Source organism: Desmodus rotundus, chromosome 10 (genome assembly GCF_022682495.2).
Source record: "Desmodus rotundus isolate HL8 chromosome 10, HLdesRot8A.1, whole genome shotgun sequence".
NCBI classification, from domain to species: Eukaryota; Metazoa; Chordata; class Mammalia; order Chiroptera; family Phyllostomidae; genus Desmodus; species Desmodus rotundus.
The window spans coordinates 55,695,048-55,717,484 of NC_071396.1; the positions used below are offsets into that span (position 1 = coordinate 55,695,048).

At 40.1% G+C, this 22,437-nt stretch overlaps 1 protein-coding gene across 18 annotated transcripts in view; it reads right to left on the reverse strand.

Moving 5' to 3' along the window:
* Positions 1-22,437, reverse strand: part of PRELID2 (PRELI domain containing 2) — a 336,985-nt gene that overhangs the window by 246,254 nt on the left and 68,294 nt on the right. For 6 of the 18 annotated variants that reach the window (XR_006653282.2, XM_053912680.2, XM_053912678.2 and 3 more), the window contains exon 6: positions 22,169-22,238. Coding sequence is in view for 16 of the 18 variants with exons in the window: in XM_053912680.2 (XP_053768655.1) it covers positions 22,179-22,238 (60 nt within the window). In the remaining 2 variants the exon portion in view is untranslated. The other 12 variants (XR_006653283.3, XM_045183930.3, XM_071219506.1 and 9 more) reach the window with 11 other exon arrangements.

Consider the following 22,437-nt stretch of genomic DNA (forward strand, 5'->3'; position numbering starts at 1 on the left):
TTTGGAAAAAGATACATTTAAATGCATTCCTCACTTCACTTGTAAAAATAAACTCCAAATGAATCCAGGTATCTAAACGTAAAAAACATAACCACTAGAAAAAAACATGGCTGAATTCAGCTATATTCTGGTTATAAGAAAAGTCTCTAAGACTTAAACACCAGGTGAAAAAAAACTCAAGATAAATATTACTATATAAAAATTAGAATTTTTTCACAGAAAAAGAATGCCACAGCCAAAGTCAAATGACAAACTGGGAAAGAAATATTTGCAGAATGTATCACAGATAAAAAGATATTGTCCTTAATATACTTTAAAAAACTCACAGTAAAGAGGAAAAAAATGACCAAAACCTCAATAGAACAATGAGTTAAAGGCACAAGCAAACAATTCTTGAAAAGATATACAATGGTCCTTAGTCATATAAGCCTATTTCAATTTTACTGGTAATAAAAGAAAAGCAAATAAAATTAAACTCAGATCCCATTTTTCTTCCACCAGACTGGCAAAAATACTAAGAAGCTTGGCAACACAGTTGGATGGCAAGGTTGTGAGGCTCTTTCTTTCATGGTTGGTGGGAATACTGGTGATATAACCTTCTGCTGGGAAATTTGACAATCTCTAACAAAATTACATATGCATTTTCTTGTAACTCAGTAATCCCTACTCTATGAATTTACCCCAAAGTTATACCTCTACCAATAAGAACATACAGTTGCTCCAAAAGAACCTATGCACCCCAATGTTCACAGCAGCACAATTTACAGTAGCCAAGTACTGGAAGCAACCTAAGTGCCCATCAGCAAATGAATGGATCCAAAAACTATGGTACATTTACACAATGGAATTCTATGCAGCAGAGAGAAAGAAGGAGCAACAGCTCCACCTTTTGCAACAGCATGGATGGAACTGGAGAGCATTATGTTAAGTGAAATAAGCCAGACGGTGAGGGACAAATACCCTATGATCTCACCTTTAACTGGAACATAATCAACAGAAGAAAAAAGCAAACAAAATATAACCAGAGACATTGAAGTTAAGAACAATCTAACAATGGCCAGGGGGGAGTGGGGAGGGGACAGTGAGGAGAGGGGATTACAGGAACTACTATAAAGGACACATGGACAAAATCAAGGGGGAGGGTGCAGGTGGGGGAGGGAGGTGGGTTCAGTTGGGGTGGGGTGGAAGGATGGGGAGAAAAGGCATACAACTGTAATTGAATAACAATAAAAAAATTTTTTTTAAAAGAACATACAGTTGCATTAGGTTATCTATTGCAGCATTATTTGTAGATGCAAAGTATTGGAAATGACCTAAATGTCTACACATAGAATATTGGTAGAATAAATTATGATACATATACACAATTCTGTATAACAAAGAAAAATAACTCTATGAGCTAATAGGAAATGAGTTCAGAATATACTGATAAGTGACAAATGCAAAGTGCACATATGTTTATATTTCCATAGTTACAATGTGTCAATGTGAAAGTAGTTCATTACACCAGCGGGGGTTGGCAGGCAGAAGATAATTGGCAGACTCATCTTAAGTGACCAAAGTTAACACCAAAGTTTCTAAAGTTATACCTTTAGAAATGGTATAAATTGATAAGTGCCTCCTGACCTGAAGCCCTGAGAACACAAAGTTACCTTTGTGGGTTTTCTGCAAAAAAATTCATAATCATGAGAAAACATCAAACACACAAACTGAGGAAGAGTCTACAAAATAAACTGTTAAGGGCATAAAATATAAAGAATCCCAAGGGACAGAAAGAAAGAAAGGAAATTAAATAGATGTGACAGGTAGAATACTAGACTGGTGGGAGAGAATCTTCTAAAATTCAATATCAAGACAGCTGGCAAAATTTGAACTTGGAGAGTAGATTAGAAATAATATTAAATCGATGTTAAACTGCCTGATTCCATGCTTGTACTTGGATTATAACTTGCTCCTGTTCTTAAAAAACACACACTGAAAAAACCAGGAGTAAAGATATAAATTCTTTACTGGAGTAAAGAATAGGTCTCCGACTACTTGCAAATGGTTCTTTTTTTTTTTAAGTTTTTTAAAAAATATTTTTTTATTTATTTTTACAGAGAGGGGAAGGGAGGGAGAAAGAGAGGGAGAGAAGCATCAATATGTGGTTGCCTCTCACTCACCCCCTACTGGGGACCTGGCCCGCTACCCAGTCATGTGCCCTGACTGGGAATCGAACCAGCCACCCGTTGGTTTGCAGGCTGGAGCTCAATCCACTGAGCCACACCAGTCAGGGCTGCAAATGGTTCTTAAAAACATAAAAAATTCATATACACACACATATATATGTAATATATACGTAAACATATATGGAGAAAAATGTTAAAAATAGTGAATCTCAGTATATTTAATAATCTGAGTATATTTACTCAGTATATTGGAGTGCTTATGCATTACTTATGCAACTTTTGTACAAGTTGGAAGTTCAAAAAAATAGTTTTTCAAATGTGGATTTCTGTATGACAAGCGTCAACACGAACACAGTTCACTGGTGGTTAAAAGCATGGGAGAGGTTATTTGAAAAGTCTAAAATTCACAAGGCCTTGACTGAATATGAAAGGAATTCCTGTAAAGCAACAAGAAAAGAAAACAGCAATGCCAAAAGCAAAAAAAAAAAAAAAAAAAAAAAAAAAAAAAAAAAAACACTACAAACAGACAATTTACAGAGGAGGAAATCTAAAAGCTATCCAATATATTTTTTTTAAATGCTCAGAATCATTGGTAGTTTGAGAAATGCAAATTTAAAAAACAATGAGATATTACTTAACCCTGTTAATTCACAAACATTACAATTTTAAATAATTCTAATGGCTGGTAGAAATGTGAGGACATAGGAACACTTAGCCATTGCTAACAGATATACATATATAGAAATACAAACCAGTGTAGCCATTCCGTGTAACCGTCTGGCACCACTTAATCAAGTTAAAAATATCTACGCTGTTAAAGGAAAACTTCACCAGACACTTGTTAAAATGTCAAGGAAAACTTTGACCACTACAACAGGAAAGAGAGATGGAACTCAACTCTGCTGAAACAAAAGGCAGGCAAATTTTTAAACGCAGGGGTGAGCTCATGGAAAGTTCTGAAAGACACCGGGAGGAGGTTGGTTCATGCAACGGGGCCATCTGAGTTGGCTAATTGTCACTTTTCCAAATTAGGCTCCTACCCTTTCACAGAGACTGCGCAAGAGGGGCTCGAACTCCTTCCATGATTACATTTCAAAGTGATGACTTCCAGTTTGCTGAGGAAGATTTCTGGGTGTAGAATATTCACAATACAACTGCAAGTTTTCTAAAGTCTGCTCTAAGAAAAAGGGATGTCAGGGGCCTACAATCAGGAAAAAACTTGTCTGACATTTGGCCATGTTGAGGACAATGCTAAGGCAGTCTTGGTCAACACCCACCAGTAACTCCACTCCTGAAGATCTGTACATTGGTGATAGATTGAGAGACAGACAGATAGACAGATGATGACAGATAGACAGACGGCAGACAGACTGATAGAAACAGAGATGAGAAAGAGCAAACATACACAAACATGAGGACAGGAGTCAGAGCACTAAAGGAACATTCACACTACTCAGAAGCCAGCTGAAAAGCCTTAGGTATAATACTGAACCGTTCTTAGCCCCAGGGTCTTGGTCACAAAATAAGGCTACACTAGAGCAGGTCATGTCTCTCCTCCGTGCCTCACTTCATTCCTTCTACCCCTCACTCTTACTGAAATTAAGCTACGAGAAATGCCAAATTTAGCAAAGTGAAGAGTTTGTTTGCCTCCATTCAAGAGTCTACATGCCTGAGCCTACTTCTATTAAAAAATTGCCACGGCTATAAGGTTCTACCTTTCTCATCTCAGCAGGGACCAGGATAGAGAATTCCATGTCCCTGATTCCAGGAAGGAACCAGAGGTAGGAGCCTAACTTAGAAGAGTGACAATTAGCAAACCCAGATGGCTTAATGACATGGACCACATGCCTATTGTACAACGCCTTCTGTATTTTCTTAACCTTCAGGCCTGTCTGGATCTCCCATGCATAACCACTGGTTACAATAACAACTCTATCTCTAAACACAGTTTCAGATCAACAGGTTTCCAAATTATAAAGTGTTATATGTAAGTGTGAGTGATTATAATGATGACCTCAAGGATCAGAGTGTGTCCATGTGGAATTCCTCCAGAGGACAACTGGGCAGGGGTGTATTCATAGTCCTTCAACTTCTTGATCTAGAACCATCACTTTCGTTTTCATGTCCTGAGTCTATCTCTGCTCTAGCAGAGACTCTCTAACACTGATTGGAAAAATGAGTTTATTCATACTACACAGAGGCATGCCAGCTTAGAGAAAATGTTCCCGACTGGAACAATCCTTAGGAGTTAGAGAGGGGAGAGTTGCTATAGAACACTGAGGGAAATGTTGTCCAATAGAACTTTCTGGGTTGATAGATAGGTTCTCGATCTGTGTTGTATTGTACAGCAGCAGCCACTAGCTACATATGGACATTAAGCACCTGAAATGTGGCCAGTGTGATTGAGAAACCTAATTTTCAACTTTCTAGAATCTTAATTTAAATTTGAATTTAAATAGTCACATGAGGTCTGGCCAGGTGGCTAAGTTGGTTGGGACATCATTCTGTGCAAACCAAAAAGTTGCAGGTTTGATCCCCAGTCAGGGCACATACCTAGGTTGCAGGTTCCCCTGATCGAGGTACCTACAAGAGGCAACTGATCGATCTCTACCTCTCTCTCTCTCTCTCAATCTCAAATTAATGAAAATATCTTCAGGTGAGGATTAAAAAAATGGTCACATAAGGCTAGTGACTAATGCAGTACATAATGCTGATTAAGGGAAAGCTTCTGGACTTTGGGACCCATAGGCCTGCTGGTATACAAGAGTAGCCTTTATGGATACACATGCAATATACAGATGATGTTTTATAGAACTGTACAACTGAAACTTATATAATCTTATTCAGCATTATCACTCCAGTAAATTTAATAAAATTTTTAAAAGAATAGCCTTCAGCCTGGGCTGGTGTGGCTCAGTGGATTGAGTGCTGGTCTGCAGACCAAAAGGTTGCCAGTTCAATTCTCAGTCAGGGCACATGCCTGGGTTGTAGGACAGGTCCCCAGTTGGGGGCATGACAGAGGCAACCAATTAATGTTTCTCTCCTACATTAATGTTTCTCTCCCTCTCTTTATCCCCCCACCTCTAAAAATAAATAAATAAAATATTTTTAAAAATAAAAAGAGAATAGCCTTCAGAAGATGCATAAATTCACTTAAAATTGTGCATGAAATATTGAGTATGCAAAATAATGATTTTTCTTCTAATAATACATACCAAGAATAAGCATTAAATAAATTAGGGTAGGTATATATGGGGAGGATGTTACAGGGGTGGAAATAAAAACGGGGATGAGAGGTAAAGGTGAAAACAAAAAAAAATTAATAAAAGAAGAGGATGGCTCTGCACAGTTTAAAAATGATAGTGAATCAAGAACGGAAGGGTTATTTTGTACCCAAGGTACGAAAAAGAAAGAAAACTCATATGGGTGTTTTTCCAGGTCATTCATCAAATTCTCAGAGGTCCAAGACTCCCACCAAAATGTGAACAGTCTCTGAGCTCAGGGAGAATCACCTCAGAACAGAAGGGATAGAATTGAAATGTTAGTTGTCTATGTATATAATAGACAACCATTTATCTGACACAATTAGGATTGGCAATCCGTGGGTTAACCAAGAAAGTGAGAAACTTTATCTTAAAGTGGGAAAACATTTAAAAAAATACTACTCTGACACTTAAAATATTTTATTTCAATTTGTATATAAAAACACATGTATTTGCCTTTGCCAGTCTTCTGCTGTGGAGCCGAGGCCTTTTCTTTGTGAATGAGTCCATTAACTAGATTTCTGCATTATAGTTCTTCCATAAATCAAAACCATAATGCATTTTCTGATTTCCAGTGGGTTTTCTCTAAATGGCAAATGGACACAGAAACGCTTCTGAAGCAATGTGAATGGAGGATCCCTACTGACTTTCGCAGTGTTCCCACAATTTTACAGTTGTTTCACCCACATGTAATTCAAAAGCAGTATTTTCTCAGTTTAATTTAATGAGTCTTTCCAAAGAAACTATGTTTCATAAAAACTAACCCAGGCCCACCACTTCCCTCAAATGTCAAGAGCTGTGTAAGCAGAGTAAGGGTCCCCCAAAGATATCCATGCTCTACTCCTCAAAACCTGCATGTGTTCCCTTCCATGGCAAAGGGACTTCGCAGATGTGATTAAGGTAAGGGTCCTGAGATGGGGAGATGAGGCTGGATTATCTGGTGGGCCCAATGTCATCACAAGTTTCCTTGGCAAAGAGAGAGGTGGAGAGTCCAAGAGTAACTTGAAAAAACAATGCAGGTGACTCTGAACATGGAAAAAGAAGCCAGCCACAACTCAAGAAATCCAGGTGACTTCTAGAAGGTGGGAAAGGCAAGGGAACAGATTCTCTCTCAGAGCCTCAGAGAAAAGATGCAGCCCTGCTGGCCCCGTGATTTTAGTCCACTGAGATATATTTAAGACTGACCTTCAGTAAGATGATAAATTTGTACTGTTTTAAGCCAGTAGGTCAGGGGCTATTTGCTAAGTCAGCAATAGGAAGCTAATACACCAGTATACATAATAATTAAATAAATAAATATAAATGCATTGGGTATAAACTGGTTTGGGAATAAATGCCAGTAATCCTTGCAAAACATGTAATTCAACTTTTGAGACTAGAACCCTACATGAGAATGAGTGAGGCAGACCAACACTAATTACTTGGCATGCTGTGGACATCAATCAGCATGTTTGATGGGAAAATGAGAGCACTCATCAATCCAGCCAACCAATCCCATACTCCAGTAAAAAAAGAGCATTTATTTTAGGCAAACTTTTCTTGAATTGTCACTGTACCAAGCACTGTGCTAAGCATTTTATGACACTTCTGTAAATATGTACTGTTTTCTATTATAATTCACCAGTGAGGTAAGTTAAATTCAGAGAAATGGAAATAACTTGCTTCAAACCATGTCTAGTAAATGGTGGACTTGCCAACCCTCGATCTGTGACCCATCCAATTTGAAATGCTCAGGCTCCTAAGATCCCTTTTAAACTTGTTTCTCTGTTTCTTAGATGCTCACCAAAACACCTTATTTTACAGATGAAACCACTACAATTTGTCGAACCAATTCTAGCTCTCACCACAGTAGGCAGAATCACAGCAAGAAATAAAATAGGGTAATTTGAAAGGAACTGAATAAAGGACTTTTCACAAGATGGATTTTTACTCACACTCAGAAATACATCAAGTGGGTTAAAATGGAGTTTCCTCCACCTCAGGAAAAGGGTCAATAAGATCGCATGACAATGACATGCCATGGTGTACGTAAGAGGTGTCATCAGGATAGCTACATGGTTTACATTACGTGGCATTGCTATACAATTCCACTTGAGGTTTGATAAATATGTGGTCGCGCAATGATTCCAGTTCAGCCACTTACCAGCTGTGTGCTCTTGGACGAGTCACTTACCCACTGTGATTCTTTGATTCTTTATCTGTAAGTCACCTCCTATCATCTTCACAGGGCTGCTTCAGGGATTAAATGAAATAATGGATGTGGAAGTGCTTAGTAATAAATAAGCTAAAACATCCTCTACAGCTATGAGAGATTACAATGACATGTGAAACAGGTGACATGCATGACCAACCAAGTCATAAAACGAAAACAGTCTTGTTGGGGCTCCCTAACAAGTAGAATTTTAGCTCAACAGAAAAATGCTGGCTTTTGTTTAAACTTTGCTGATGTTACAGGCTTGTCACCAGGGACCTCTCATCATTGTCTCTGACATCTGGGAAATGCAAATCCAGTATCGTTTTAAAATAAAACAAGATGACAAATCACAGTCCAGGCAGGTTCCTTTGCAATCACAACCTAACACTGCAACTGGTTCTTGGTAAAATGATTTCATTAAACCTAACTGTTCAATTCCTTCTTGCAATGTAGTGTTTAACCATTACTATACAGTGAGGATGCACATTTGCTATAAAAATGCCAAAAATCACAAGCACTTTGGCCTTTTTGTTTTTAAACAAAAGTTTACTCAGGTTCTTTAAAGTATAAACATTATAGATACGAGTGGGCTGCCCAGACCTGTTTTTGAGAAAAATGTTTTGGTTTCAGTGTATGAACTGGGGAGGCAGATTAGATGCTCAGTGAATTGTGCAAAGTATTGTCTTAATGTTATCTCTCTCCTACTCTTGAGCAAAATATATGATAGTCCTACAACTATTAAAGAAATTACATTTGTAATTAAAAATCTCCCCCAAATAGAAATCCAGACCTAGACGATTTCATTGGAAAATTCTATCAAATATTTAAAGAATTAACACCAATCCAGCACAATCTCTTCCAGAGATAGCTGAGTGTTTACTATGTGCCAGGCCCTGTTCCAACTGTTTTCACATGTCTCAAACTCTAATTCTTTCATTAACCTTATAAATACACCTTATTTTTACTCCCTCCCAAATGAGGAAAATGGAGCCCAGAGAGCTCATGTACACAGCTAGGACATAGCATGACCAGGATTCAAGTTTAGATTTCTGGGCTATAATTGCATCAAATCAGATGCTCAGATTTCTTTTATTTTAATCTCAATGTAAGGCCAAGTTTATTGTCAAATTTCATTTTGGTGGAGGGAAATTCAGACATGCCCAGGATATGCTATTTCTACAAAGAAGTTGGGGTACAACCATAGTTGGCCTCCTCAATAGAAGTATGTGTGTTTTGTAAATAACAATAAAGGTTATTCCTGCTGGAAACTGCCATACAATTTCTATCTACATGCCACTTAAAATATATCTGAGGAATAAACAAGAAAAGAGGTTTGTTATTTGAAAAGGTAAGAGCTTTACTATAGCAGAACCAACCACACCACTATAATTCCAGAATCAAGAAGCAAAACACTGCTTCATTAATATTTTCCTTTTGTTTGTTATTTTACTCCACCAAGGCTAATTATACCCCTTCCCATTGATTTTAACAAGCACCCTGGATTAAACACTGTACAGAACGCAGCAGTCTACAAGTATATCTGAACTGCCTCCATTTAGGAAAAAGTTTGTTAAAAATATTATATGGACAAATAAAGTTATCCTGTGTTTTCTCTTAACAAAAGAGAAAGCATGACTGCCCACTGCCAAAAAAAATAATAAATAACAGGAAGATCATTAAAATGTAATATTCAATAAATGCTCTTTAGGCTTATATACTTCCTTCACAACAACTAAGAGCTCTATATTAGCTCAGTTCTCAAAATAAGCCACGATGTCCCTCATGACAAAGCTTGTCCAGGTTTACTGGATATCTGTCCCATTTTGCATTACAAGATACTGGCAGGCAAGGGCCATGCTGCTGGGATGTAAGGCTGACTCTGATGGACATGGGAATTCTGGGAGTTCCAGGGCCTGGAGCTGGTCTACATGAGGGCTGCTCCAACCCACAGCGTTTGGAGATATCTTAATTGACAAGTGCTTCTCTTGAACCTATCTCATTGCTGTCCTCTGATATTCCCATTCTGTTCAACCTCGTATAGCATCTGCTCTGTACAAGGCCTCATTCGAAGCAGTGCCTCAGGCAAAATGTCTCTTAAGTCTCACTTTTTTCCCCAAAATTAAGAATCTATTCCAATTTTACATTCTGCAAAGTTCTATGTTGGTTTTGATGTAAAACTAATGTTTTTCCCACAAATCTTTGAGAAAAATAAATGGCCTAAGAGGAGCTTTGGCCATCTATCTTGTGGCTATCTGAAGGCCCCCAAACATTGTCAGCACTGATTTTTCCCAGGAAGAAATGGTTCTCGTAGCTCTGGACAGAACAATGAACACCCAAGGAAACAAGTCATAAGGCTAGCTGCTGATTTCGCACTTACACAAAAAACTGCTTTCCATACTGGAAGGGTTCCCTTTTTAATCCGATGCATAGTTTAATCCAATTTAAAGCTGCACTTAAAAAGCACAGCAACCTAGTGCCTCAAATGTGACTCCAGGTTTCCCAAGGGCTTAAGCTGGATCTATTCACCAAGATACCAGCAGAAAAGCTGCACTGAACCTTTTTTCTGCTCTACCTATGGACATGTTCAGAAAAAAGAAAAAAGAAAAAAAAGAAAAGGAAGACATGAACTGAGGAGCACTAAACCTCCATGCTATATCCTCCAATTCTCTGAAATGTCATTTCAGACAATAAAGCTTTCTTCATAGTCACTTTACCATTTAATCAGTGACAGGTATGACCTTGATAGGTTTTTTTCCCCTTTCTTTCTCCCCATCCTTGCCCCATATGCTGTTTCCATTTTGAATAACCATACTCTGGGGTAGTTCATTCATTCATTAATTCATTCATTCATTCAATTCTTTCTGGCTGTTTTCTGTAATCTCCTGTCCTGGGGACCAGGGGAATTTTTTATGTTGTTGTTGAGTGATTGACAAGAATGACTTGGGTTTTGATGAGACTGATAACTACATCCTTCAACAAACACAAATAACAGAGGTGCTTCGTTCCAGAAAATAATTTCCCTTCAACGTCTCAACAAACTGGCAATGTGGTCATTTCAAAGTTTGTGCAATAAATGAACCTTTGAATTGAGGGAGACACTGAAACCCAAAATGGGAAAACAAAAATATACAATGGGGCAGTTAACATTTTCTCATTTGTCATCTAACCTCGAAGTTCATCCCAGCACCGACACAAAGAAGTAATGATTTCATCAGCCACCTAACATATGGCAGGCACAAAATGGCCCTAACCCTCTCTGACAAGGCTGGAGAATAGCTCCATAGAGTTTAAGTTAACAGGATGGTGGCTGCTATTTTCTCTCTGTCGCCTCCTGCACAGCAGGCCTGTCTAGAGCTCAAAGACCTACATCTTCAAGTGCAGCAATGCAGGGACTCAGGTTCACCCTTTGAGACAAAGCAAGGGTCTCAAGTTACTATGGGATCCTTTTTCTGCATGAAATTCTGTTCCAATAAGCACAACTCAAACTTTTGCTCATAAAGTAGGCTGCCCATGGAGGGGTATTTCTAGCATGTCTTTTCTTTTATTAGCATCTAAGAGACATCGGAGCATTTATTTTCTTAAACAGTGAATGATATTTTTCTGAAGGGCTAGAGGCAAAACATCAGGGAAGTCTCACATTGCAAACTCCGGAGTCCAGCTAGCTTCCTAAGGGTTATCACTTATGGGAGAACAGACGTTCCTTCCAAAGCTGGGCGGAATCGCTGCTCCTGGCTTCGAGATCATCTAGGCAACTTTACACAATCCCAATGCCAAGGCTGCAACCTAGAATCTCTGGGGGTGGCACCCAGGTAGCATCATTTTTTAAAGCTCCCCATGAAATCCCCAGAAGGTTCCAATTGGCAGTCAGGTATTCAAGAAATATATTTTACATCTTAAAACACTTCATTTTAAATTCTGTAAATTGTTTTGATAAGTTAATTTAAGTTGTATTCAGAATCCCCTCTGCACTGGATTTGCCATTCTCACAACTCTACCTCTCTACCTGCTTCAGTCTCTGCAAGTCTTGTGTTAAGGTTCTGGGGTTTGTAGGGTCAGCCCAAACTAGTTAGCATGCCCCACTCAGACATCAGGGAAGCAGATGCTGATGCTGCAGCCAAGCATTCTGGGATGTCCTGAGACCAAGCCATTAACATCCAGGACAGTCTGAAAGTAAAAGACACTTATGCCTGGGAGAAAAACTGCACCCTGCAATCACTGTGCACTGCGAAGCTGCTCCATGGCTCAGAGGAGGTGGTCTCACGCAGTCCGGCTCCACCCTTCTGCATGGAAGGCAGGACCGAAAGAGAGCTGGCTATCTTCCCAAAGGCATGCTGTGCCCCTCACTAATTCAGACACTATCATCTAAAACTATGCAACCTGCTAGTGAGGCTTCAATGCCACCAAGCTATACATTTTTGTGTTGATCTCTCTCCATTGTGCATCCTGTGCTGACGTTTTCCTGCATCTATCACATAAGCAGACACTGTCTGATTTACCCAAGCGGTAACAGAGCCTGGTCTTACCAGCAATTGGTGCCTTCTACTGCCATCTGTCAGTATAATGATGGTGCAAACCTAGAAACTCACTGGATCAAGACGAAAAGAATACAAATCCTGCCTTTCTCTTGTACACAGTAGGTGCTCAATGGTGCTAGTTAAACTAAGGGCTCTACCCCTAAAGGAATGCAGGCTCTAACAAAAGAAAGGTATCAGTATGTCTTGGACAAGGCATTCCAGCGACAAGGCACGGAAACCCAAATACAGTCTAGTAAAAAGGGGACGGATGCCAGGATAGTGGTGAATCTCATGGAAACAAAGCACAGAAAGCATAGCTGAGCCTCACAGATTAGCATGCAGCGGCTCTGTCTCCCTCACTCTGTGGGACCCCCTGACTTCATGCCACTGTGTGTCTGATCTATACGTCTTTCCTTCCCCCTCTGCAAACAGCCCACCAGAGTCACCCAGTAAGAGTGACCTCTGCTTATTTCTGGGAGAAACTTTAATGGCTCACCTCAGGGGAAGTGCGGAGCAAACATAAGGTTTGTATAACACACTCACCTGGAGCCACTGAAAAGACCCAGGGTCATTAGAACAAATGATAAACACAAGCTCTGCTGAGTGGTGTGATACCCCAAGAAATTTAGAATTCATGCACAAATAATAGTTGTAAAACCTTTATTTCAGGATGATTGCAGGATCAGATTTCATAGGCATAAAAATAATTTATAGCTCCAAATCACAACAGTACTGAACCAAAAACACTTTATCCTTCACAAAACTTGGCCTGAGAAATGTCTATTTGGATTTTAATCTACTGAAGTTTCACATTGTGGAATTGTACATATAAAAATATGAACACGATTGGGGGAGACAACAGATTAAAAACCAGCCAAAACCCCTAGTAGCAACATCTCACTTAGCCTGAGGTCACAAATTTGGCAGTAGTTGGGGATCAGGAAGCAAGTTCAAAGAAGGTAAAGGAGTCACTAAAATAATGTCACCAAGTCGATGCAGCAACGTTCCTTATTTAACTGCTAGAAAAGCATCTCAAAGCCTCACTCGGCTCCTGGTCACTGTTACCTGACACATAGCATGCAGTGCCACAGTTTTCCGGCTCCCAGACAGCAAATGAGAGGGAAGTTCCTCGAGGCAGGCAGGGTACTGGCAGAAACAAGTAACAGGGTGGGAAAAGAATGACGATCCAAACCACTGTAGAACTCAAAGAGCGGAGTCATGTGGGGCCAGCCAGTGTAAGGGCTTTAACAAACCTACATAGGACCTGAAAGCATTCAAAACATAAAAACAAGCCTGAAAAGGTTTCACTGTCTTCAGTAGGTTCTGGCTTGCAAAAAGCAGGGAAGTGTATACTAATCAGAAAGTGTTCCATGTAAATGGCTGACATGAAGTCCAGGAAATGCACAAGTATGAAGAATAACCATGAGTGTGTATCCCATGCAGCCCAGGAGGCCTGACAAAAGAGATCTTACTACACGTATACTACTTATATAAAACGAATATAGCACCGTTTTTGTTTTATCCACATTTATACGAAAACGAAAGCCCTTTCATGATAAAAGCACCTCAATCATGCAGGGATAACCTTTAGTCAGCTTCTCCCTACATAAGATCTTTATATCAGGTCCCAAGTGACCAACTGTGTTGATCAGTGGGCCCAATGGTCTGCAAAACTGTCTTAAATGATAGAAGACATGGAGGCCAAAACACCTGTGCTAGATTAGTTTCTCAAAATACGGTCTGTGGAGCAGCACCACCCAACTTCCTGGGGAACAGGTTTGAAAATGCAGATCCCCAGGTCCCAAGTGCAAGGGCAAGTCAGAACCTTGCCTGGACACCAGCACTTCTGCACCTCTCCCCAAGGATTTCTGGTACTAGTGCAAATCTAGGACTCACTGGAGTGAATCATCCCCTTGAAGGGTGGGCTCAGCAACCCAGTGCAGGGGAAACTCACACGGTCTGTGAATTCACCATTTCCTACCCATGTTCCTAACATGCCCAGTAAGGCTCCTCCTGCTTTTGGCATTTCTTACACTAGACTACAGAGTTTAAAAAAAAAAAAAAAGGTTAAATGTGGGCTCCTAATGTTTCATCACAGGAAGAGGATTCTGACATATAATAAAAATGAACTCTAATCAGTCCTAATTAATTTTTTTAAAAAGCATAAGATTTCTAAGCCATAGATGTGAAGCCTGAAGCAGCAGATTCCTCCAGGAGTAAAGGGGAGTGAGGGTAAATGTCTGACACAAGTCCAGAGGGTTACCGGGAAATGGGAGGAAAACACACCTAAAAAGCAGACGTGGAGGAGCAGCAAAAAACAGCTTACATCTGGGATAGGACAATGCAAATCTATAAAATATTAGCTGGGATGTTTAGTCTGGTCCTTAACACTCTTGAAGAGAGGCTGGAAACGACTAGCAAACATGTTTTGTTTGGAGAGCACAATGTTTTTAAACAATTCTGAATTTGTCCCCAACATGTAAAAATCAGGAGATTTTTAAAAAGTCTCTCTTTCTGGAAAAGTAGTAATTGGAATAACTCGGAAAACCAGCCACATGGCAACACTGTGCTGGAGCCAGGCAGCTGCTGCCCACCTTTGGGCTCTGGGGGTGTCCCCAGTGGCCACCAGCCTGCTTCCCCCACCACGTCACCTGCCAGATCCCTGCAAGCATTTTGCACGGGCCACCCTGGCTTCAAGGAATTCAGACAAAAGTCAGCTTCTCTGTGCTTCACTATTTCTATTTCTAACAAAAATTCTGACTACAAATCCTTTCCTATCTCAGAGATGTTAAAAAGAAATCAGATAATGTCTGCAAATCATGTAGAATTCATTGTAGCATTCTCATCCTTAGCTGCTCATTGGAATCACCGAGGGGACTTTAAAAAGCACTGGTGCTTGGGTTACACCCAGAGATTCTGATTTACTGGCCTGGGGTGTAACCAGGACATCACCTTTGCACACAGTGCCCCAGGTGGTCCTGATGGGCAGCTGAGGTTGAGAACTCCTGCCTGCAGAGGATGCATGCGGTTGCATAGGAAGAGTTAAGTTTATTCCAATCCAATCTCCAGATACAAATTTCTTGCTTCTCACCTCTGTGATAATTCGCATCGCCTCTTATTTTTGGAAGTAGGCAATTATTCCAAAAGCCTACAAAATGCCATTTAAAAACTGGTAAAGGAGGTCAAAGTGTCTCCTGGTTTCTACCATTCATTTTCCCTCCAACACAGCTGAAGAATAAAACACTAAGGAAATGAGGAGAAATTATCCCAAGAGACAAAACTCAGTCAGCACAAAGCACTCAAACACAATAAGAGGAGGCTCACAGTGGCACGCTTTTATTTAAAAAAATACAATCACTTTGAAATTCATCAATGCACTAAGTGGAAAATTTTTCAAATATTAAAAAAAAGAAAACAATTTCTCCAAGACTTTCCATTAATGGCCCAATTTTTATGTTAAGACGGATTCCAAATTTTTGCCTCTCTTCAAGTTTTCTGTTAGGTAATGTGCATTTATCGTCTGGCTTCCGATCATGGAAAATGCAAACTACTGTCATCTAATTTTTAAACAGTAATATTACCTTATATTACACTTGAAAAGTACATTTTCAAAATGGTTTCACATAATCAGAATAAGAATGGCTCCTATATATTGGACTTCTACTAGGTACCAGGAACGCTAGACTCTCTCTCTCTCTCCATATATATATATGTGTGTGTGTGTGTATATATATGTGTATGTGTGTGTGTATATATATATATATGTACACACACATGCACACACACATATATGAGATCCAAAATTGGTCCCACAACCTCACAAAGTTAATTATTTCACCCCATTTTACAATTTTTTAAAAAAAATTATCTTCATAAAGATTTAAAATTATGTTCTAGTGAGCTAGTGGGTGGAAATGCTTGGATTCAAACTCAGGTCTGTCTGTTTGACTCCCAAACCTGTGTTTTTCACACTAAATATCTTGTTTAACAATCACAACCCACAGGTAGTAAGATCTGTGCCCAATCAGTCCCACTTTCCCAGTGAAAAGAGAGAGGTTATGATCTGTTTCACATCTCAAAGTGAGTTAGTAGGAGCCAAGATTACGCATATATTCCCACTCTCCACCCGCTATTTTTCCAGCAAACAGAGCTCACATGTTACACTGATAGCAGTTATGCAGAACTTGTGGGTCTCAATCAAATGCTCCTGATTTCTGAGAATCTTCAACATTACTACAAAAGTGGCTTCTCCTGAACTCAGGTCTGGCACCTTCCTGTCTATTCCAGGCCACCTGGGAATCACGTGTCAGGTTCAGTTCCTTTATTTATCCCAGAATCCTGTCATGAATCCCATGAGCAATGATGCAAATAACTTAAAGGCACAAGCACCACTCACTAGGCGTGTCCTTGACTGCCCGGACACCATCACCAGGCAGTCGGCAGGACTTTGTGAAGAAGGGTGACATCACCTTCTATGGGTTTTCCCTTTATTCGTAAAATTGTAGAGTCTGTGCCATAAGAATCCAGCTAGGACTCATCTCCATGAGTGTGGCTATTTGAGGCTGGCTCCCCGGGGAGACCGTCATTTCACATCCTGGCAGGAACAGTCTCCTCTTCTTAAAGCTGCCGACAGACACCACACCCTTAAGCCTGTATTTAGAAAATTGTGTTGTTGGTATGTTGTGTCTGAGAAGAGATTCTCTAGCAAAAGTAGACACAACACAGCTCCCCTGCAAGAAAAAGCAAGCATTGACTTGATCATCTTGTAAACATGTCTCATCGATCAATACTTGTTTGCCTTCCTTTCTGCAGCAACTCTTAAGGGTCACTTCAGTTTTATTACTATGGATAATTCTTGAAGAAATTGCATTTCTGCCTCCTAATGATCTTGGAACAAAGCAAGCACCTCATTCTATTAAGTCCAACTACCTAAAGAAGCTGGTTCAAAGGGGAGTGGAGATACAGCTGAAACTGAGGTCTTAATCATTCCAATGTGAAAGAATTCTGCTAGTTTATCAAACCATACCACGCCCGGTCTCCCAACTGCCCGTGGCAAGAACAAATGCATGTCAGGGCTATTTGTTTTATTAAAAAATGACAGGAAATCAAAAATCTATCCAGTGGATGTGTCAGCAGCATCATCACAAGCAAATTGGTGAGTGAGATTTATGAACCTCCAGTTTGGCTTGTGACAAAAGTCACCTGCTAAGCTACTAATTGTCAAGCACCCACTCACTTGGATACACAGGCCAGTGGGTTCCGGAGAGTCACTTTAGGACTAGGTACCATACACAACGCAATCACATTCTATGTGATCGCCAATTGTGCAAAATTTTTGGACAGAGAAAGACAAATGCTGTATGATTTCACCGATCTGGGGGCTATAAGAACAACATAAATGAACAAACAAAACAGAAACAGGCTCATAAATTATGCAAATTGGAAATGTGGTATTACATAGAAATATTAAACAGTGTCTCCAAATGCACATTTGTGCAAACCCCACAGAATATTTTTATGAAAAAGTAAAAACTTCAAAAGTCCGAAGCCAGTGGATCGGGTGCGTCGTCCACAGCACCTACACAGCTGCCTCATCACCGCTGCGGCACCTGCCCCACAGAACGCCTGCATTTCCGTGCCGCTATGCACACGCACTGCAACTTCATGCATGAGCAATTTTAGTGATCACTGCTGCTGCTACATTAACTGCATTGTTGTGTTCACTTTAATGCTTTGTGATGCCTTAAAACATCATCATCTGAGCTGTGAAGCTGGAGCTCAGGCAGAGAACATAAACTGTCACACTATTGGAATAGAGGTAAGATGTGATCAAATGCTACACAAAAAAAAGGCCAAGCCACCACCACAAGGTGCCCTGATGTTAACTTAGGAGAGGGCATGCTCTAACCCAGGGGACAGTAAACTTTTTCTTAAAGGGTCAGAGAGTAAATATTTTAGGCTTTGTATCTGCAAGATGTCTATCATAGCAATTCACTCTGCTGTTGGAGCTAGAACACAGCTGGGAGCAAAGCTGCAATCCAATAAAACTTTATTTGCAAAAGTAGAAAGCAGTCTGGATTTGGCCTGTGGGCTACAGTTGGCTGACCCCTGCTCTACAGTTCATTCCTTCCGCTTTTTCTTCATTGTGACATTTTACTGCTCATAAAAATCAGTTCTCCCACTCAAACCATTCTCCCATTTTCTATAGAGCTAATTGTGAGAAAATAAAAAGTTCCATTAAAACAGGCACATGTCAAGCTTAGAACTTTGGAAAAATAGTCAAGAAAAGGGGGTTAAAAACAGGAAGCTATAAGAATGCAACAACACTACAGAAGCATCAGAGCCTCAAAAGGTCCCATATCATGTGACTGGTGATGCCTGTATGGCTGTACGTACCTGTCAAAACTCGCCAAACTGTGCACTTAAAATGGGTCAATTTAATTGTACAGAGAGAGATAATACCTCAATGAAGCGGATTTTGGGAAAAAGCTTAAAGCCTCAGCAATAGCCTCCAACTTGTCATAATTGTGGACTTATATGGTAATGGTATATGCCTATTACTTTCCATCTGCTCCTCTGAAAAACTTGTCATAAATAGTGAGAGTCTGAATTATGGAAATCCTTCAGGAACTCCATTGCATTAAATGCATTAAATGCACATGCAGTGCACCAAACTCCTTGCAGTATCCAGAACTCAACCACCCACTTAAAGAAGGATAATACGTTACTTTTTAGGAACAATATAAAGCCCTGAGTTCATGGCTCAGCTCTCAAAACAAAGGAAAAACAAACAAACAAAAAAAGCAAGAACAGGAGTAATTTTTTTTAATTTAATCTTTTTTTTTAATTTTTATTGTTATTCAATTACAGTTGTATGCCTTTTCTCCCCATCCCTCCACCCCACCGCAGCCAAACCCACCTCCCTCCACCACCTCCACCCTCCCCCTTGGTTTTGTCCATGTGTCCTTTACAGTAGTTCCTATAATCTCTCTCCTCACTGTCCCCTCCCCACTCCCCCCTGACCATTGTTAGATTGTTCTTAACTTCAATGTCTCTGGTTATATTTCGTTTGTTTTTTTCTTCTGTTGATTATGTTCCACTTAAAGGTGAGATCATATGGTATTTGTCCCTCACCATCTGGCTTATTTCACTTAGCATAATGCTCTCCAGTTCCATCCATGCTGTTGCAAAGGGTATAAGCTCCTTCTTTCTCTCTGCTGCATAGAATTCCATTGTGTAAATGTACCATAGTTTTTGGATCCACTCGTTTGCTGATGGGCACTTAGGTTGCTTCCAGTACTTGGCTATTGTAAATTGTGCTGCTATGAACATTGGGGTGCATAGGTTCTTTTGGATTGGTGTTTCAGGGTTCTTAAGGTATAATCCCAGCAGTGGAATTGCTGGGTCAAAAGGCAGTTCCATTTTTAGTTTTCTGAGGAAATTCCATGCTGTTTTCCACAGTGGCCTCACCAGTCTGCATTCCCACCAACAGTGCACTAGGGTTCCCTTTTCTCCGCATCCTCTCCAACATTTGTTTGTTCAGTTGTTTATGTTGGCCACTCTGACTGGTGTGAGATGGTACCTCATTGTGGTTTTAATTTACATCTCTCTGATGGCTAGTGATGCTGAGCATCTTTTCATATGTCTCTGTATGTCTTCCTTGGGGAAGTGTCTGTCCAAGTCCTTTGCCCATTTTTTAATTGGGTTGTTCGTCTTCCTGGAGTGGAGCTGTGTGAGTTCTTTATATATTTCGGAGATCAGGCCCTTGTCTGAGGTATCATTGGCAAATATGTTTTCCCATGCTGTTGGTTCTCTTTGTATTTTAATGCTGTTTTCTTTAGCCATGCAGAAGCTTTTTATTTTGATGAGGTCCCATTTGTTTATTCTTTCCTTTATGTCCCTTGCTTTAGGGGACGTGTCTGTGAGGATGTTGCTGCGTGGAATGTCTGAGATTCTCCTGCCAATGTTTTCCTCTAGGACTTCTATGGTGTTACAACTTATTTTTAGTCTTTTATCCACCTTGAATTTATTTTTGTGTGTGGTGTAAGTTGGTGATTGAGTTTCATTTTTTTGCATGCAGCTGTCCAGATCTCCCAACACCATTTGTTGAAGAGGCTATTTTTGCTCCATTTTATGCTCCTGCCTCCTTTGTCAAATATTAATTGACCATAAAGACTTGGGTTTTTTTCTGGGCTGTCTGTTCTAGAACAGGGGTAATTTAAGATGGTAAGTAATGCTTGCTTAATTTCCTCATTCTCACTAGCAAGACCTGAAATCAAAACCATAAGTTGGTGATTTAAAATACAAGTTGTTGTGAGTCTCGCCTCCTTTCTTTTCTGTTGTCTACACTCCAGTGTGGAGCCTGTCAACACTGCAGCGGGGTGCAGGGTCGGGGGGAGGGCAAGAAGAGGCTGAGATACTAACATCAGAGGAAAGTCACACAAAATCATTTCTCTGATTAATCTGAAACCGACAATGGAATACATAACAGTTTCAAACTACAGCTAATAGCTTTCAATCTGTCTCCATTCAGAGATGAAAACTCCTTTAAAGCCACAGTTCTCCAACTGTGGTCCCTGGACAGGCAGCCACGGCAGCACTGCTTGGAACCCAGTTAGAAACAAATTCTCTTGCTCCACCCAGACCCACTGAATCAGGAACTCTGGTGAGGGTGCTGGGGAGGGGGACGAGGGTGAGATAGAATCTGTGCCCCAGGGCATGAATGCTGCATCCTGCAGTGCTTAGTGAGCCAGCCTGGAGAAACAGGGTCGTGGGGCTGAGGTCTGCTCTGCAGAGTGGATGTAGGAGCACACAACATTTAGACTCCATTCTAATACTGCTGAGCCCCTGCTGCACACCATGCCTGTACTAGATGAAACTATCTTGTTTCCCCTTTCCAGTGGTAAATAAATCTATTAGCATGTGTTAGGTACACAGGGGCTTAACATCAGTGAGAATGGAGTCAAGCCTGTAAACAAGCAGAAACACTTTATAATTCTCAAATTCTCATTCATAAGCATGACCAGCATGCTTTGAATGCTGAGGTACTTGCACATAATTGCTCCTTTTGCTTCTGTGTTAATTGTCCTCAAATTTTATTATATATTACAATTAGAGTACCATGTTGTTTATACAAAAACCATATGTACTACATATTTAAGCCAACATAAGGAAACTAAGGTAATTCTGAATTATTCAAGACAATGTTTGCTCTACTTAAATGTCTTACCTTCTCTCAGATGTTAAAAATCAAACTCCAGTAAATGTCCTAAGAGGGGAATCCCCTATTCTCATTTATTTTAGGCTTTGATTCTCTCTTAAATAACTTTGTTCCACCCTTTCCACTATGAAGACGATCCTCCTTGATGTAGACAATAAAAACTCAAGGAAAATAATTTAAGTAATTCTGGAACACCCCTGCTATCTGTTAACCCTACATTATTCATCCTAAACTAGAAGTGGCACGTGCTTCTGCAAAAGTGCTCATTCTTCCATCCTGTGCCCATGGCAGACATTGCTAATCAATCGAGGCACTCTTACCCAGAGCTTGAGAATTATTTTCAAGGCCTCAGAGTCCTTCTCCATAGCATTTCAGGCAGCCATCCCCAATCTATGGGAGTATATATAACTGATAAAACATATTTATTGCCCTGGCCAGTCAACATGCCCCTTTCTGCAGCTCTAAACCCCTCCTTTCATTGTTCTCAGAACAATAAAATTAAAGTTTCCATTTATCCTGAGCTGCAGTTTCTACAAATCTGTGCTACCTTGAGGGTTATAATCATGTTGGATTGTGCTAAGCAGTTTAAACAATTTGAATGCAGTTATAACCCAGCACATAGTACAAAACTGCTCTGAAAACCAAAGAACCAAGTAAATAAAGGTATAGAACCGATAATGAAACAGCTGTGCATATCACAGGGAAATGTACAGCATGGATAGCCCAGGGAGGCAGATGCACAGCATCAGGTGTGTGAGCATGAACACATGGCCCAAGAAAACAATTCTGGTTTGGCCTTTGGTACTCACCGATGGCTCTTTATTCAGCTGAGGGGGCACCGCACTGCTCCTTCAGCAGTGTCTCCATTATTCTAATTCCCTATGGAGAGAAGAAAGAAAAATCAAAACGCCATATTCACAGACAAATGCTTTTACATTTATCACAACCCTTCCTCTTCAAGGAATCCAAGTCATGGCCATACATTCATTTCAGAAAAGTAGGCTCATAATCATGCCATACATTTTTTTATTCTTCTGCCCATCAATTTCACATTATCTCCACATGTGCTCAGAGTTAC